We start from the raw sequence: 17500 nt of genomic DNA on the forward strand, positions 1-17500 counted from the left end.
TTTTTTTTTTTTTGTCATTACTTCAACAAGGCCTGCTCTTAGTTTCCTATGCCATACCAAAGCCTTGCCTTTCTAAAACCTCATCAGCTGAAAGAGCATCATTGCCTCTGTGCCCATGTTTGCAGAGGGAGGTGAGAGGAGAGAGGGAGAAGGAGAGTATTTCCATAGCCTGAAAGGCACCTGCTCATCTTCCAGCCTCGTTAGGTCAGCAGTCCTGCATCTAAGGGAAGCATGGTGGCACACAGTAAGGTTAAGGTGCTGGTGCTTTATTTGTTTGGCTGTCAGTGGCAGCTTGGGATCATTATTCATTTGTCTGGGAAGTTCTGATTTTCTTGGCTATCAGAACTGCAGGGTTTCTCCGTGTTTAAAAACAGGGTTGTAGTATACCTGGGGCTCCTCCAGGGAGGAGTTCTTGTGTTGTGTGCATGTTTCTTTGGATAAGCTTCTCACTGTATTTGAGTTTATTGTGCTTTAATTAAAAAACAATTTTTCTTTAAACGTACCCCCTTCTTACTCTCCTTTTTTTCTTCCTTCCTTTTTTCCTTCCTTCCTTCCTTTTTAAATCTGGTGTTTACCAGTGACCTTCCTTAGTGGCTTTTATTTGAATTGTCATTGTGCTTTAGAGACATAGGAATTTGGGTCTCTTGCCCCAGTTCTGAGAGCAGAACTCCCAGGAGTTGCAGTTAGTGTGCTAGCAGGGCCTCTGTGGTGTAGAGCTGGGCATTCTTCCTCCTCCTTTGTGCTGCTGGCCTGTGCTCTAAACTCCCATTACTGTTAGGAGGAGGCACTTGCTTAAGTCCCTGCACACCAAGATAAGCCCAGGCTCTCTTTAATGCCTTGTAGATACCTTTGTTGTTTTTGTTGATGATGGCAAGAGCTTTGGTCTTGAGGTTAACTGACTGTTAAGACTGAATTTGAGTTGTCTTGGGATATGGAATGAATTACTGAGTCTGATCTGTAATTAAGTTTTCATCGTGATTAGACTCAAAACATTTATAGCTTGTGAGCTGTAGAAACTTTTGATGATTTTTGTACTTTATATTATAATGAAGCAAGACCTCTTTCTGTTCATTTCTTTTACCACAAAACAAGCGATTTTAATGATTTTTGTGTGTATTGTAAGAGAACTTTGTAAGTCATCATCATCATCATCACTAGTATTTTATTGAGAAGAATTTCTGCACTTGCTCTTTAGCCTTTCAGTCTCAGTCTTTAGCCAGTTTGATACTTTGCAAGCATATTGACTTTGCTGTGCACTGATGTAATGCTTAGATACTGCAGCCATTGGTCAAAAATTAACCACTGTCCACTCCACCTTTCTGTGAATTAGGGATTCTTACGACTTTTATTCGTGTATATATAGTTTAATGGAAGATTTAGTTCTTAGATTGACAGTAGTGAGTCTGGAGTGTAGGCTGTATTTTGTCTCCCTTTATCTTTATGGATTTTTTGTTAGTCATCTGGATTTCTTAGACCTCTGTGCTATGGAGTGAAGGCGTGGCTTGGACCCTCAGAAGTGTTCATTCTCGTTTTAGGCTCTTTGAAGGTACAAAGGCACAAAAGGCAGTGGAGCACTGTAAGTTAGGCAGCGATCTAATCTGATGAACATTCAGGTTCTTCTGGGGAACTACGAAATAAAAAGCCTAAGTATTTGGGCTCTAAATTATGTGTTCTGAACCCAGAACCTTTAAGGGTAGGGTCAGTGAGTCTATGTGTATTAGTTTATTTGTGCTTTTGATTTAAGATTGAAAAGTAATGTACAAGGTTATCATTTCTACATTGTGTGCATCTGTGTTTGGCCATACATTTGTGTGTGTGCATATGCCTGTGTACCTGAGTGTGAGTATATTTCTTTTAGGAGCATAACGTCATAAATATTACAACATTAAGTAGTATGTGGTTAAATTCTAAATACAGGCAGGCTTCAGAGGAGTTCAAAGGTACAGCACTTGCCTAGAACATACAAGGCCCTATATTCTATTTCCAGCACTACAAAGGAAAGAAAGAATTATTGAGAAAGATGGTAGATATCCTGGAAGTGTAAAGAGAGTGACTAGGAAGTATGGTAGCAGGGAAGGTCTCTGCCAGTGGTGAGTCTTTATCTGGGCTCTAGTTTCTGAATGAGATTTGCATAGGTAAAAGAATATTCTTGCTATAAGAAAGAATGTGAGGAAGAGTTTTGGGAGAGGGACAATTATGATTGCAATTTTCATCTTTATTTTATATTTGCTGAAGCTTTGGTAGATTTCATGAACACTGTGGGAGTGAGCCATGACAAAACTTGGAGGAGGACAGTGCTGATTAGTGGGAAAACAAGTGGAAGAGCCTGGGGAGGGAGTGCAGCGTGGAAGAACTGAGGTGCAGCCACTTAGTGCCTGCTCACTTAGTGGGAGCTTTCCTCTGAGCTCAGTGCCAAGCCACCGAAGGATTTTGAGTTGAAGGGTAATGATGTGTCTTGGATTTTGAAATCTTCTCTGCAGTTAAGAGAATAACTTGTAGTGGGGCTTGGGGTAAAGGTGGGGAGACCAGTGAGCAGGTCCAGACAGTAGCTGTGGTCAGAGGTGCTAGTGAGCTGGCCTGGGGAAGTACAGTGGAGCTGAGGTGAGAGGTCAAAGTAGGTAGACTCTGGAAGGTGGAGGTTGCTCAGCGTTGGGTTGGATGTGGCATGTCACAGAACTCTGGGTGACTTCCAAGTGTTTCTGCTGGAAGACTGGTTGCCATTATGGAGATGCTAATGGCTGAGGAGGAGGCTGGGAGGAAGAGAGTCAGCAGTTTAACCTAGCATCTGTGGGGCTTAAGATACCTGTTTGTCAGGTCTTGAGGGGTAGGCACAGAGGGAGGGGCCTGCACGACTTTATGTCAGGTGGAATTCTGCTTTCTTTCATCTAACCACTTATCTGTGTTTACATTAACTTCAGACTTAATGTACTTTTTGTTGGAAGTGAGGAAGGACAAACAGAAAGCTGTAAAACTTGAAACTTGTGTTTAAAACTTAGTTATTGAACGACTGTCAGGTATAGTGAGGGAAGACGAAAGACTGAATCTTCTAGGTGAGGTGACATTTTAAAGTATCTTTGAATAACAATTATCTCTGCTCTTCTAGTCCCCGATCAAAATTTATCATTGAGCACAGGCTATAAACTTAATTGTTGAAAATTTGTAGTGGGGCATATTAAATTTTAGCCTAATTTAAAACATGGCCAAGTGTTAAAATTTTATCCATGAAATTTGTTTATTGTTTAATGTAGATTAGATGCAAAGCTCTTAGATGATTTACAAAAGGTACTTAAGTGGTTATTAATCATCTTTGATTTATTTATAATGTTTTAAATTTCATAACTATGCCAGAAATCTGAATGACTTGTTTCTTCGCCTACTCTAATTAAAGCTGCTACCTGTGAAGGTCTATAGTGGGGAAGTCTTGAGTTTGTTAAAAATAAATTTTTGTAAGATTATGTTAGCAAAATAATATTCATCTCTAAAAGCAAAATAATTGTATTTACTCTAACTTGGGTATTTTGAATGTCGTTTTGTTGACTTGTTTGAAGTACTGAGTAGCCCATGTTTCACTGTGTGGCCTAGAGCAGCTTGGAACTTGCTATGTTTTCCAAGCTTGTCTTGAGCTCTGAGTCCCACTGTCTCAGCTACCTCCTACTTAACAGGGTTGCAGGCACATGGGCAGTCACATGTCCAGCTCTTGAGTGAATTTTTCTTTCTTTTTTTAAGATTTATTTATTTATTTTATGTAAGTACACTGTAGCTGCCTTCAGACACACCAGAAGAGGGAGTCAGATCCCATTACAGATGGTTGTGAGCCACCATGTGGTTGCTGGGATTTGAACTCAGGACCTCTGGAAGAGCAGTCAGTGCTTTTAACTCCTGAGCCATCTCTCTAGCCCGAATTTTTCAGTAAGAAATCTCATATTTGAAATATTTGAGTAGATTTAATGAAGGTTTTGAAAGACCTCAGTAACAATTACGAAATGTAGTAAGGAAACAGAGCCCTACCAGTCTTAGGTGAGGAAATTAAACCTCAGACTTAGGTATGTTCTGCACATGGGTGGGGCAAGAAGTGTTGGCTTACACGTCAGCCTTGCATGCTGCTTCTCAGCTTTACTAATTTGTACAAACAAAATATTTGCCTTTTTTGCTCACTTTCTATTTGGTAGCAGTTAACAGTCTTCAGAGCTGGGCGGCGGTGGCGCACGTGTTTAATCCCAGCACTTGGGAGGCAGAGGCAGGCGGTTTTCTGAGTTCATGGCCAGCCTGGTCTACAGAGTGAGTTCCAGGACAGTCAGGGCTACACAGAGAAACCTGGTCTTGAAAAAACCAAACCAAACCAAACCAAACCAAACCAAACCAAAAAAACCAGTCTTCAGAAAAAATACTTTAAAAGTGTTGGTGTACAAATTTAAGACTGTTACTCTGAGAGTAATTTGCTTTCCTGGGTGTCTGAGCCTCTGTGAGGGTTGATGAAGCCACACCTCTGCTCACACATGCAGAATCCACTGTCTGTTGGAGCTAGTAGCCCTCTAAAGCCTACTCATGGGTAGCTTTAAGCATAAAGGACATTGAATTCTCAAACTTATGTGTGATTTTTCTTTAAAACTTTGCTCAAAGTATTTCTCATGTTTGATATTGCTCATTTCTTAGAAGAGCAAAGGAGTCCACCCTGCTTCAGAGCAATGTTGGCTGGTGGAGAAGAATGCTCAGGCACTGGGGCATCCAGCTTACGATTCTTCTCTCCTTCTGCTTTGCTTTGCTTTCCTGTATGATTTCTGTAGTTCTTGTAAGCAATTTTATAATCAGTGTCATGATATTATCACTTCATGATTTTCTCTTTATTAGCTTAGGATTGAGTCTGCTCCTGAATTTTGGAGAAAATGCCTGGGCAACAGATATACATGCACACATTGTACTATCTTTTCGTTGGCTTCTCAGAAGAGAATGTCGTTAGACTTTCCTCAATGCTGGATTAAATAGAAGTTAAATCCCATCCTGTCCTGACTGTGTTCTAGTGTCAATGAATTTTATATATCCTGGGTGTGTGTACTTGTTGATTATATTTATCTCTATTGTTGATCATAATTATCTCCAATTCTGGAGCTTACTTTTTTTTTTTTAATTGCATTTATTTTTGTCTGTGGACATTCCTGGCAGAGCGTGATTTTCAGAAATCGTCCACAGTATGAATGAGTCCTGGGGATCAAACACAGATTATCAGACTTAGCTATAAGCACCATGACCCACTGAGGTATCTTTCTGGCGTTCATGCACCATGTAGTATTTCATTTTATTTATTTATTTATTTATTTATTTTTGTTTTTCAATTGAACATAAGTTCTTAATTTTAGTTTAGTCCTACTTATTAGTCTTTTTTCATTATATTTTAAAATGGCATTTTTGTATTTCTGGTGAACAGCATTGATAAAAACAGTTTTAGACCATCACTCATCTACCTAGTTTCTAGTGGGAGATGGATGTATAAGGAGTTACTATTGAGGGCTGGGGAACTGGGAAGAGCAGCCTCAGCAGCTAGTTACTATTCAATCAGTCTGTGGACCTGACCATGTCTTGAGTGTTCACCCTGTGCCTAGTACTGTTTCAGGCATCCTTTGAGTGGAACTGTGGACTTTTTCACTATAGTAACTTTTTTGTAGGTCTAATTATATTTTATTAGATTTGAAAGGATTTTAGATGTTGAGAGGCAATAATCGTAAAAGCTAACTTTATCATTAAAAGTCAAAAAGTTGAAGAAATTTTATGTATATAAAAAAAGAGTGGATACCAAAATAGCTTTTAGTTGTTGAAGATGCAAAGACAATGTAAGATTTAGAGGATAAAAGTATTCAAAATCTTCTTAAAGAACACAACAAACAAGAAAGAAACAAAAATGAGCTTCAATCCTGCCCCACATGAGTGTGATTTCTGTGACTTGGCTAACACACGGCAGAACACTCATCTCTGAGGAGAGCCTCCACACTCCTTCAAAATTGGCTGTTAGGACTTTACCCTGCGTGTGGAGCATGCGTGAGGAACAGCCTGAAGAGACATCTGCCGACGGAAACCTGTTTCTGTTGCACTTGTTGGCCCTAAATCCAGTTAGTAGGGGTCAGCTGCAGCCCAAAGCTTCTCCTCCTCTGCCTCCTCAGGGAGTCACTGGAAGCAGGAGGACACAGAGAGCCTAGTTTTTAGTAACTGGATTATTTTACAGATTTATGGCATGGTTTTTCTTGTGGTTGGGGATCCATTCTAATCCTGATGGTTAAAATAGATGGACTCCTGAGAACTTTGAAAAAAACGAGTTCAGAGAACGAGTCGTCACTGGGCGCACACCTTTAATTCCAGCACTCAGGAGGCAGAGGCAGGCAGATCTTTGTGAGTTCAAAGCCAGCCTGGTGTACAGAGTGAGTTTCAGGACAGCCAGGGATCTGTAGAGAGGCTTTGTCTTAGAAAACAAAACAAAACAAAACAAAACAAAACAAAACAAAACAAAACAAGAAGGAGGAAGAAGAGGAAGGAAGAGAAGGAGGAGGAGGATAGTCAAGTTAACTATTTTGGAAATAGATGTAGACTGCATTGATCAGGAACCGTTTGAATAACTTTCCCTTATGCTAAATATGACTGTGCATGGTTAACAAACATTTCTCATCTGAGAGACAGGGTCTTTGAAATAGCCCCAAGGAAGCAAGACACTATTGGAGTAGCGTAGGTCAGCAAACATTTGTTTCAGGTGTAGTCTAAATGTGGAGTTTAGAGAGGTTAGTGCTCAAAGTAGAAAGGACTCCGTTTTAATTTAAGTTCCCTAATACTGGATGAGGATCCTAAAAAACTTTGATCTTTCTTTCTAGCTTTAGCACTGATTATGAATGTGGCATAGAAGAATCATTTTGTGTTTGTGGCTCATAGACCCAAGCAGTGATATAAATTTAAGAATATAGATGAAAATTTGACTAAAATTCTGATTACATTATTTATTTATACTTATTTTAATACATAGTTATTATTTTATACATTATACACTATTGTGAATTAAAGCTTTGCACAAGGCAAATCTATTTCAAGATGTATTATAAGACCTTGTAAGTGGAGCAAACTAAGGACTTGCTTCTTATGCTTTATTGTAAAGAGTTGGCACTGTAGCCATTTGAATGAATAAAGTACATATGGGTCTTCTATCAGTCTACCACTGATCCACACAAGTGCACATGCTTCATTTACAGCCAAGAGCAGTGCAAACAAGAGTAAGTGTCAGCTCACAACTACAGAAGCCTGCTGGTAACAGTGCGTGATTGGAGTAACTAGTAGTCTGCTTGCTGCTTTCTAAGTGTGGTCCTGAGTTCGGGTGTGTAGGTATCCGTAGAAAATGAGGCAGTGTGCTGGGCTCCGTGTGGGTGGGTCACCTGTGGTTATCATTCACTCTTCACCGGTTTTCGTATGTTATCTGAAACAGACACACTATCAGTTGATAATCGGTGAGGCTTCCTGTTGACAAGTCAGTGATAGCAGTTAGGGTTTGAGGAAGCAAAATCTATGCTCTGATTTTTGACTCAGAATGCCTGTGCCCCTAGCAATGCCCTCCTCGTTGTTCAAGGGTTTTCTCTACTTATTTTTCCTGGTCTTGAAAAGCTGTGTTAAAGCAGAGGTTTAATTGCTCTTGAGTTCCTTCTTTGCTGTAAAAACTACTCATTTCTTCCTTGTTTGTTGTTGGGTTTTAAAATTTGGAGAGTGAAATGTGTTTAGTTTTTTTTTTTCTCCCTCTTTTATAGTTAGAAATCTTTGAGTCTTCAGCTTTTGATGACATCATGAATTGTTTGTAGTTTAACTGGGTTTTTCCTTCTGTTGCAGGGGACTAGAGAGCTGAAGGAGAGCCAGCTTCTCCAGAATTGGTAAGTATTTTTACAAAGCTAGCATAGTGTGCGGGATTTTAGCTGGACTCAATCAAATATTAAGTGATTTTGTAAGTGATTTTTTTTAACCTCCTAAAACTTCCTTCTTCAAAAACAAGGCTTTGTAGTTTGCACCAAAAGTGAATTTTTAGCTTCACAGAACTGTATCTGAAATGCATTTATATTTCTGATAACCACACTAGACTTGCATGCTCCTGAATTTGATAACCCATTAAAACTCGAAGGCCCTGTTACCAGTAATTGAGTGGTTAGGCCTGAGAATTCAAAGTCAGGAAAGACAAGTTCAGGTGAGGTTTCCATTGTCCCCTGCACTACTGTGCTGTTCCATTTGAGGCCTCCTGTGTATTAGCTGGCAGGTTACTGGAGCTGTACAGCCTTCACCTTGAAGTTGGAGCCTCTTGAAGTGTGTATTCTTAGGCTTGGCATTAGATTGGCTTCATGTCTGAGATTATGTTTTTAGTGTGTGTTGTTTTGTATAATTTTTAAAAGAAGAAAGAAAGATTTTTTGTTTTTGTTCTTTTTTTTGTTTTTTGTTTTGTTTTTCGAGACATGGTTTCTCTGTGTAGCCCTGGCTGTCCTGGAACTCACTCTGTAGACCAGGCTGGCCTCGAACTCAGAAATCTGCCTGCCTCTGCCTCCCAAGTGCTGGGATTAAAGGCATGTGCCACCCACTGCCTGGCTCCAACATGTTTTTTGATAGCTACTTTCATAAACTTTTAAACAACTTACAATTTATCGTACTTACCCAGATTTTGGATGTCTTAATTCAAGATCCTAGATTGCACTGGGTGATCTGACATACTAAGCACCTAGAAGATAATAACTTTATTTCAATTGCATGTGCTATGAAAAAAATTCAAGCTACAATTGTGTGAACAGCCTTTCCAGTGTAAGGCTGCTTAAAAAAATTCTATCACTCAAATAACTTAGTGGGTAGAATAGATAGGACAAATTTTTAGTTTGAGTTTTGTTTTTTAGAGACAGAGTCTCACTCTATGTAGTCTTAGCTGGCCTGGAGCTGGCTGCATAGACTCTAGGCTAGCCTTGAATACACGGATATCTGCCTACTAAGTGCTAAGATTAAAGGCATGTACCACTACTGTGCCCAGCAGTTTTGGTTTTGTGGTCCTTCTAGTATCTCTCTTAGTTTAGAGACTGGATTTTGAACATAAAAGGGAGACTCTTGAACCAGCGAACCTTAGATTTTGCTACCATTTAATTCTATTGCCTTTCTCTCATGGAACCTAGTAAAGTAATAATCACGATTCTCTACCTTGTGGTCTTATAGATCATGGAATCTGTCCTGCATGGCAATTTCTTTGCCTACATCTCTGACTGGTTGTTACTTATTCAGGTGCACACTGAATACTCTGTTTTAAAAAAATGTAGACTATTGTTTTCTGTAATGAATATGTTTTGAGAAATTCTGATTCCACAGAAACTGAGGTTGGGACTGGGGTGGGAAATGGGTTCTGTGGTCAAATAACTTGGGAAATGCTGCATTAAACAAAGCTAAACAGGTCTCTTTACTGCAGGACTTCTCAGAACCTTTAATATGCTAATGTGCATTGTGAATCTCCAAGATGGGGATGTGACATGCAGCATTCTTGAATACTTCTAATGACAGGGAGCCCACTACCTCATAAGGTAACCCATTCCTTTTTCATACAGCTCGAATCCTTAGTCCTGCTTTATATTGATCTGAACTCTATCTCCCATGACTTTGCTTCTACTAAGTATGATATTGATTGGTTATGCTGGAACATGTTCCTGTGTCACTCTTTCTGTGGTCTGTATTTATTATACACTTCTGGCCAGGCTCACCTGAACAGCCCTCCACCTCAAGTCATTCAGTGACCTTTCAGTACATGTGCTTTTGTCCACCACTCTCCAATCTTCATTTTGAATTTCTATAAACTCTAATTTTACTTTAGTATTCCCCTTGTTGGGTGAGGTTGGGGTTTTAATAAGCGTGCTTCCTTTCCCTGTAGAAAGATAGGGAATAAAAGAGTGGGAGTGTGTAGGCAGCCTGGGTCCCAGAAGCTGAGTTTGACCTGTACATTGGGGTGATGGTGCGGAAGAGGTGCAGCCTCTGAGGAGAATGTTGTGGGAATTCTTGCCTTGACCCAGTCCTATGAGCTCTATACGTAGTCTTTAGAAAAATAAATGACCTATTCTCTTCCGAGTAAACCTAGACAAACAGAGATAATTTAACAGATAAGAAACATCATTTATTAATAATAGACAACAGTAATTCTTCAGTCTAATAGTTTGGAATCACCTAGCTAGCTACAGTGATTTTAGCAAACATCCTGGTCAGAGTTCTAGAATATGCAGCCTCTAAAGTCAGGGTTGTCAAGTTCTATGAGGGACATTTTCTGTTGACTTGAGGAATGTCACCAAAGAAATAGTGCTCTGAAATAAGTCAGAATATATTGAAAATTTGCAGAATAATAAGGGAAATTAGATTTCTTAATATCTTTTTTGATTCATGTTAGTAATACTTAAAACTTTCAATAAATGCTACTAAAGGACCATTTTACTTTTAGCATTCATGGTCATTTTTAGCACTATTGGTTAATCATCAAAGATATTTTATCTTACTGCATATTAAATATATAGTAAAAAATTATCCTGGGAGCTGGAGAGATGGCTCAGCAGTTAATAATTGAGCACTGACTGCTCTTCCAGAGGTCCTGAGTTCAATTCTCAGCAACCACATAGTGGCTCACAACTATCTGTAATGGGATCCGATGCCCTCTTCTGGTGTATCTGAAAGACAGCAACGGTGACAGTGTACTCACATATGTACAATAAATAAATCTTTAAAAAAAAAATTGAAGCCTGGTATTTCAATTTTGAGAGCACGGCAAGATAAAAGGGATATAGATTTGTATCTGCTTTTTCCTATTTAAAATAGTGAACTTCTCAAAATGTCTATGAATGTAATCATACACAGGGATGTTTGTATATGTAGGAAATACATGGTGTAGAGAACACAGAAATCTTTTTAGGGACAGTTTGGGAGCACACCATGCCATGAACTTATTAAAGTAACTCTTGGTTGACCTGTCAGATTTGGCTAGGAAAAGAAGTCTTGTCAATTTTGTAGCAAAGTATTTCTTAGCAGTAGAAAGGGTTTAGAGCTTCCCTAGAAGTCTTAGCAGAAGGCCCAGAGGTTGTGCAGCTTCATGCAAGACTGTTCAGAGCAATAACAGCCCCCTTAGAGAATTTGAGAAGGTTTTTAAATTTTATTTTTCATTTTTAAATTATTTTTATTAGTTTGAGTACATGAGTGTTTTGTGTGCATGTATGTACATCTGTGCACCAAATGCATGCCTGCTGTGTGAGGAAGGGATGAGCCTCCATGTGGGTGCTGGGAATCAAACCTGGGTCCTGACCCAACCACCGAGCCAAGTCTCCAGCCTGAGAATTTACAAGTTTGATTCAACGTTAAAGCTTGAAGAAGTATGTCAATATCTCAAAACTTGGTGGTTCACAAAAAAAAAAACTTTTCTGAGATCTTCACTTGATTCAACCCTCAAAACAGTCCTGCCACAGGTGACATGAGCCCCATTCCCCAGAGGATAATGAATGAATGGCTTTGTTTTGTTTTGTTCTGGGGGAGGCAGGAAATGGTCTTTCCTCACCATCTAGCTACCCTTTTTTAGGTGAGATCTGAGTAATGTTTCGTTGAGGTTTTTTTGTGCATGTGCATGTGCGTGTGTGTGCACGTGTGTGTGTGTGTGTGTGTGTGTGTGTGTGTACATGTGTGTGTGTGTATGTGTGTGCACGTGTGTTTGAGACAATGCCTCTTACAGTCCACTTTGGCCTTGAACTTACTGAGTAGCTAAAGATAACCTTGAACTTGTGATCCATGTGCCTTCACCTCCCAAGTGTTATGATAGCATGTACCCTGCTATCTGGCTGCTTTCTGCTTTGTTTTGCTTTGTAGCTTGAGAGGCTACTAGGTTACCTGGTACTTTAGTATATACAGCATCGAAGGTGGAAGGTTGGCATGTTGTGCTAGGCAGGATGCCCTCAGTGATGGAGGTATGTAGAGATGTTGGAGAGAAAGTGTCTGTTGCTATCTTGTGAATTTGTTTATAATCACCTTTCAGTAACTGATTTGTTTTACACACACACACACACACACACACACACACACACACACTCACACCCCTTATTAGAATTGGACAAATATAAATTCTCTCTTATACTTTTTGGGGGCTTCTGAGATGGTTCAGCAGGTGAAGACCCTGGCCACCATGTCTGAGGACCTGTTTGATCCCCAGAACCCACATGGTGAACAAAAACAGTATCTTCACATTGTCCTCGGAACTCTATACTCACTCCATGTCATGTATGTCCCTCCCAGTCAACAAATGTTATCTTAAAAAGTTTTAAATAAAAGTAATGATGTCTTGTGAAGCTGCAGACTGTCTCTAAACAGTGTTTACGGGATGCTGCATACACTAAGATCCCCATGCATTTTAAAGGCTCCAATATGTTTGGCTTGTGTTTGAAAATTATATGTTATGTATATTAACTATATGTATACTAATCTCTTAAGACATTTGTCCAGACAGAGACCTTTCTGATGAAGGATTTCAAAATCAGCTTCCAGTCCTCATAAGTTTCTCTGTGACCAGTCATGATCTTTTTTAACCCCTTTAGTCTTATATGAAACAAAATACATAATTGACATTTAAATGCCTTTGTATATCTCAAGTAAGAGGACAACAACTGGATGGAGGAAGTAAAAGCTGTCAGCTCCTATTAGCTTGACTGGCAGGTTTGTTGTAAGAGGCACACTTTGACATTTAGAGTCTCCAGGTTAAAACCTTGTTTTTACTCTTTAACTGTTCCTCACTACCCTCCTCCCCTCACCCTTCCTACTAGCCATCCTCCTTCTCTCTCATCCCTTCCCCCTTTTCTTTCTTTCTGTGAGACTGGATATCTGTAGCCTAGGCTGGACTCAAAGTCACCATATAGTCAGAGGCTGGCCTTGGCCTTTGGTGTCCACCTCCTGAGTGCTGAGATCACAGGAGTGTGTCACCATACTCAGCTACTTTTTTTCTATTGAGTTTATTTTTTTTTGTTTTATTTGTTTTTGTGGGGTTTTTTTCTTTCATGTTATAAAAGTTTCTGATATTTTAGTCTCATCTATTTTTTTCTCAATTGAAAGGAGACGTGGATTGTCTATGGAAAAGTTTGAAAATACTGATAGTCCCCAAAAGAAGAAAGTTTAGTAGCTCTTAGTCCTTTTACCTACAAATGGCTTTAGCAGATTATGAAGTGCCATCAGAACCCCTAGGCAGCTTAGAGTTGATTATTATGAATCTTGAGCATTACAGGCAAAACCTAACCTTCTTAAATGTATGTTTCTGTCGTGAGTACAGACGGGTGCCTCAAAGTCATTAGTCAGTCTGTCAATAAGATTTTTACTAGTATATTAATGTTAATATTGTTTCATAAAATATTGTTTCATAATTCTCATTCATGTGTGTCAAATACTTTGACTTATTAATTCATACTTTTTGTTGATCATTCTTATGTCTTATGATAACTGGTTTTCTGAACATTTTTGTTAATTAACATGTGAAAGCCCTGACTGTCTGAACAGTGTTAACCTGCTGTGGTGGGTATTGTAAGTTCTCCATGTCTGTGACCTGCTGTTTCCAGAGTTAGAGTTAGCTGAGCCCTACTGAGCTGTGTCCCCAACAGTGCAATCATATAGGCCTTTCTGATTGTGATCATGCCCTTGCAGCAGGATTATCCTTCACATACAAAGAAATCTTTTTTGGCACGTTTTCTGATATAACTTTGCAAAAATTAAGACCACATAGTTTTTAAAACTATAATATAAACTGGGTATGGTGGATTAAATTTATAATCCCAGCACTCAGGAGGCCAAGGTAGGAGGATTGTGAGTTCAAGACCAGGCTGAGCTCTATAGGAGGTTCAAGGCAAGTCTGGACCACACTGTGAGACCCTTTAGAACAGAACTGTCATGTATAAATTAAGAGTTTGAGAAGGGAGACTACTTTTGCACCTAAAATTGAAGTGGCAGTTATAGTTTTCAGATTAGCAGTTGCAAATGTACATGACCATAGAAGCCTTGCTTTATATGAGTTACTAATGATTCTGGTATTCATTATAATTCCAAACAGTTTTTAGGATAGTAAGTGGCTGAAATTCATGATATGTCTCCTTTTAAAAATTATTTCCCCTAAATATCCTGCCTGTATGAATTTTTATGATTACCAGTAAATCTTTGCCAGCTTCTAGAGATGTAACTTTGAAAGAATTTTGCACTTTGAGAATTCAATCTTTTTTAGGTTAGAATATTCTGATTTTACATAACATAGTATATAAACCCTAGAGGAGAGATTGTCATTGATGTTTTAAGCCCAGAGAGATTAAGTAAATATAATGAAAACTAGAAATCCTAAGAATATACTTTCTAGCTAACGGTTCCATCAAGCTCTGTGAGCTTAGCTTACAAAAGGCTTTAAGACACTCAGGCTGATGAGGACTGTCTGTGCCTAAGTGGTTGCTGGAGAGCCTGGTGGTTGTGAGTCTGGAAGTCAGGTACTAGTTTCCTTCCTCAGTATTTAAAAGGCAGTGCTAGCTACAGCTTTTATAGGTATAAGGAAGAAAATAGATTTTAATAAAGTTTAAATTTATTCAGACAAAAATGCTTTTGCTTTAATAAATAACCCCAAATCATGGTCACAATTTAAGAAAATGTAAGAAAAAAAAATTTAAAGAAAAATTAGCCGCTTCATTAAGCTGCAGTAGTGCAGGTGTAGGACAGGAAGGTGAGACTGACTGTCCCATTTACAGTCATATATTCAGACTTTTGACATCTCCACATACAGTTACACATATGTGTGTAAGTAAGAGTGCAGTCAAATTCAAATGCACGCCCCCAGGGTGGGAGACTGGGAACTCCCCAGTCAATTCTGATTTTAAAATGATTGACATGTTTTGTGTGGAGTGTTCTGGATGGTGTCAGTCTTCAGTCTCCCCTGCCAGTTCTCATGTGGATGGAGGCGGTCCTTCAGCTCCCTGTCCTCAGTGCTGAGCACACAGTGGATGTTCATGTGTTTTTTTGACTGTCTCTTTGGCTGTTGTACTCCTTTTCTTAGTTATTTGAAGTGTTCTATAGAGGAATGCCCAAAAGAACAAAACCCAGAAAGTTTTGGTATTGAATTGTTTTTAAAAAATCCTTTGGGGATACTTTTTGTGTGTGTGTGTGTTACAAAATATAATATTTCTAATTTAATTATTTTGACAAAAGTTTTTTCATTCCCTACACAATGATTCCAAATATTTTATGATCTCTACAGCTGCAGCAACAAGAGGAGCTTGTAATTTTAAACGGAGGCTGAAGACACTGTAGAATTAGCAAGACATAAGAGAGCGTGGAGAAGGCAGAGGATGGAGTTGCAGACTCTACAGGAGGCTCTCAAAGTGGAAATTCAGGTTCACCAGGTATGTTGTATGGCTGACTACTGATACTGCATTACTAACAAAAGGAGCCCAGCTCTGCATTCTGGTCAAGTTATGCGGCCTTTCTACAACTTAACCAATGACCCTGGTGTTTGTCTAGAGTCACTCTCCACCAGCTGTACTCATATACTGCCTTTAAGAACATTAATAAGATGGTCCTGATATCTTTTCCAGAAAAAAGAAAACTGGAAATATTATTTTCATATCCTAAAGGTATTTGGAAAAAAGAATTATGTTTTGCTATATTTCTGGCCAGTTTGAAGGCTTTCTATACATAAGATACCTTCTTTGCATATTTTTTTTAAATTTACTTTTGCTCTTTTGACAGGGCCTCAGCTTGGCCCTGAACTCCCCACACAAACTACATTGACTGAACTTGTGTTGGTCCTCATGCCTCTGCTTCTCCAGTGCTGCCTTTCCTCACTTCACTGTGATGAGAATGAGATGTGTGCTTAAGTACACACACCAACGCTTGTGCTCACCCCGACTCATCTCTGTGCCTCCTCGCTCTCTTTTTTATTTTTGATGATTCTAGTCTTTGGTAAAGAAAATCTGGCTGCTGTCATCAAAATTTAAAATGTTCTAATCCTTACATTTTACCTCTGATAAGAGTAAACAAACCTTTGAAGTATATAATTTTATACAATTTTATACATTTTATACAATTGTTTCTAAAGCATAATAACATAATAAAACACTTAATATTTTAATTTGTGTATGTTAATATGGATATATGTAAAAATAAACATATAATTATAATCAAGATAGAAAACTACCCATAAATAATTAAATCATTAACATTTATCATATAAACAGACTATCACTGTTTCATTTTCTTGGTATCAGCTAGGCATTAGATTTAAAGCACATAAATAAACATATATCTACATAATCCTTGGTATTTAAAGTAATAAATGATGACTTGGCTACTTTTGACCATGGAACATTGTCATGTAATAAGGGATGGAATGGATACATGAAGGGACCAATTTCTGTATGATATTTTGGTTTGAACCCAGAACTTTATACATGTCAGCAAGTACTCTACCACTGAGCTGCATTTCCAGTTAGAATATACTTTAGTTTTAGGGTCTTACCTCAAACAATCTTTAGTCTTCCTGTTTCAGCTTTCTAAGTTCTAGGTTTTATAACTTTGAGTACCACATAGACATTACTTGTTAAAAGTATTTTTACGGGGCTGGAGAGATGGCTCAGTGGTTAAGAGCACTGACTGCTCTTCCGAAGGTCCTGAGTTCAAATTCCAGCAACCACATGGTGGTTCACAACCATCCGTAATGAGAGATTTGACTTCCTCTTCTGGAGGGTCTGAAGACAGCTACATTGTATACGTATAATAAACAAATAAAAACCTTTCAAAAAACCATTTTTACGTATAGTAGTGTCTCTTGTTTTGTATGAGTTAATGCAGCATTGATTTCTGAACGTGCACATATACACACACATATTTGGGTTTCTGATAATTGCTGGGTTTGCCTATTGGCCCAGAATTAGTGTGGATTAGGATCTGCAGGAAAGCTTCAAAGTTGTGTTGTATGTTGTGTGTGTGTGTGTGTGTGTGTGTGTGTGCACGCGCGCGTGTGCGCTTCTGTTGTTGTTTTCCACGTGGAACTCTTTGTTTGGAAGTCCTTGCTGATTTGGACTGTGTGGATCCTGTGCTCAAAAGCAGTTAATGCATACGGCATGCATGTGCACCACACGTGCCTGGTATCTGTGGAGGCCAGAGAGGGATATCAGATTGCCTGGACCTGCACTATAGAGGGTTATATATATGGGTGCTGGGAACCTGGGTCCTCTGGGAGAGTAGCCAGGTTTTTTAACCACTGAGCCATCTCATCAGTCCTTGGATGAAAATATTTTAACATAGAGAAATATTGAACCCAGCTCAGGACAGTAACAAGTAATACAACTTAATAATTGTTGAAAGTTTGTGTCTCTCTCTCTCCACACACTCTAAATAAAATTAATAAAATAATAAACTAACCTCTAGTAGGTTTTGGGAATACGGTATCAATTTGAAGTCTGTGTGAATCGAAGTTAGTTTTATGGTGGTA

General features: G+C 38.8%; 1 protein-coding gene across 18 annotated transcripts in view; it reads left to right on the forward strand.

Annotated features, from left to right (window-relative positions):
- Phf21a (PHD finger protein 21A) overlaps positions 1-17500 on the forward strand; it is a 183377-nt gene that overhangs the window by 21915 nt on the left and 143962 nt on the right. For all 18 annotated transcript variants that reach the window (XM_031371075.1, XM_031371076.1, XM_031371065.1 and 15 more), the window contains 3 exons: positions 7849-7889; positions 9446-9557; positions 15266-15410. In XM_031371075.1, the coding sequence (XP_031226935.1) occupies positions 15357-15410 (54 nt within the window). In that variant the 5' untranslated portion in view covers positions 7849-7889; positions 9446-9557; positions 15266-15356. The remainder of the gene's footprint in view (positions 1-7848; positions 7890-9445; positions 9558-15265; positions 15411-17500) is intronic.

This window comes from Mastomys coucha, unplaced genomic scaffold, assembly GCF_008632895.1.
Source record: "Mastomys coucha isolate ucsf_1 unplaced genomic scaffold, UCSF_Mcou_1 pScaffold15, whole genome shotgun sequence".
In the NCBI taxonomy this organism is placed as follows: domain Eukaryota; kingdom Metazoa; phylum Chordata; class Mammalia; order Rodentia; family Muridae; genus Mastomys; species Mastomys coucha.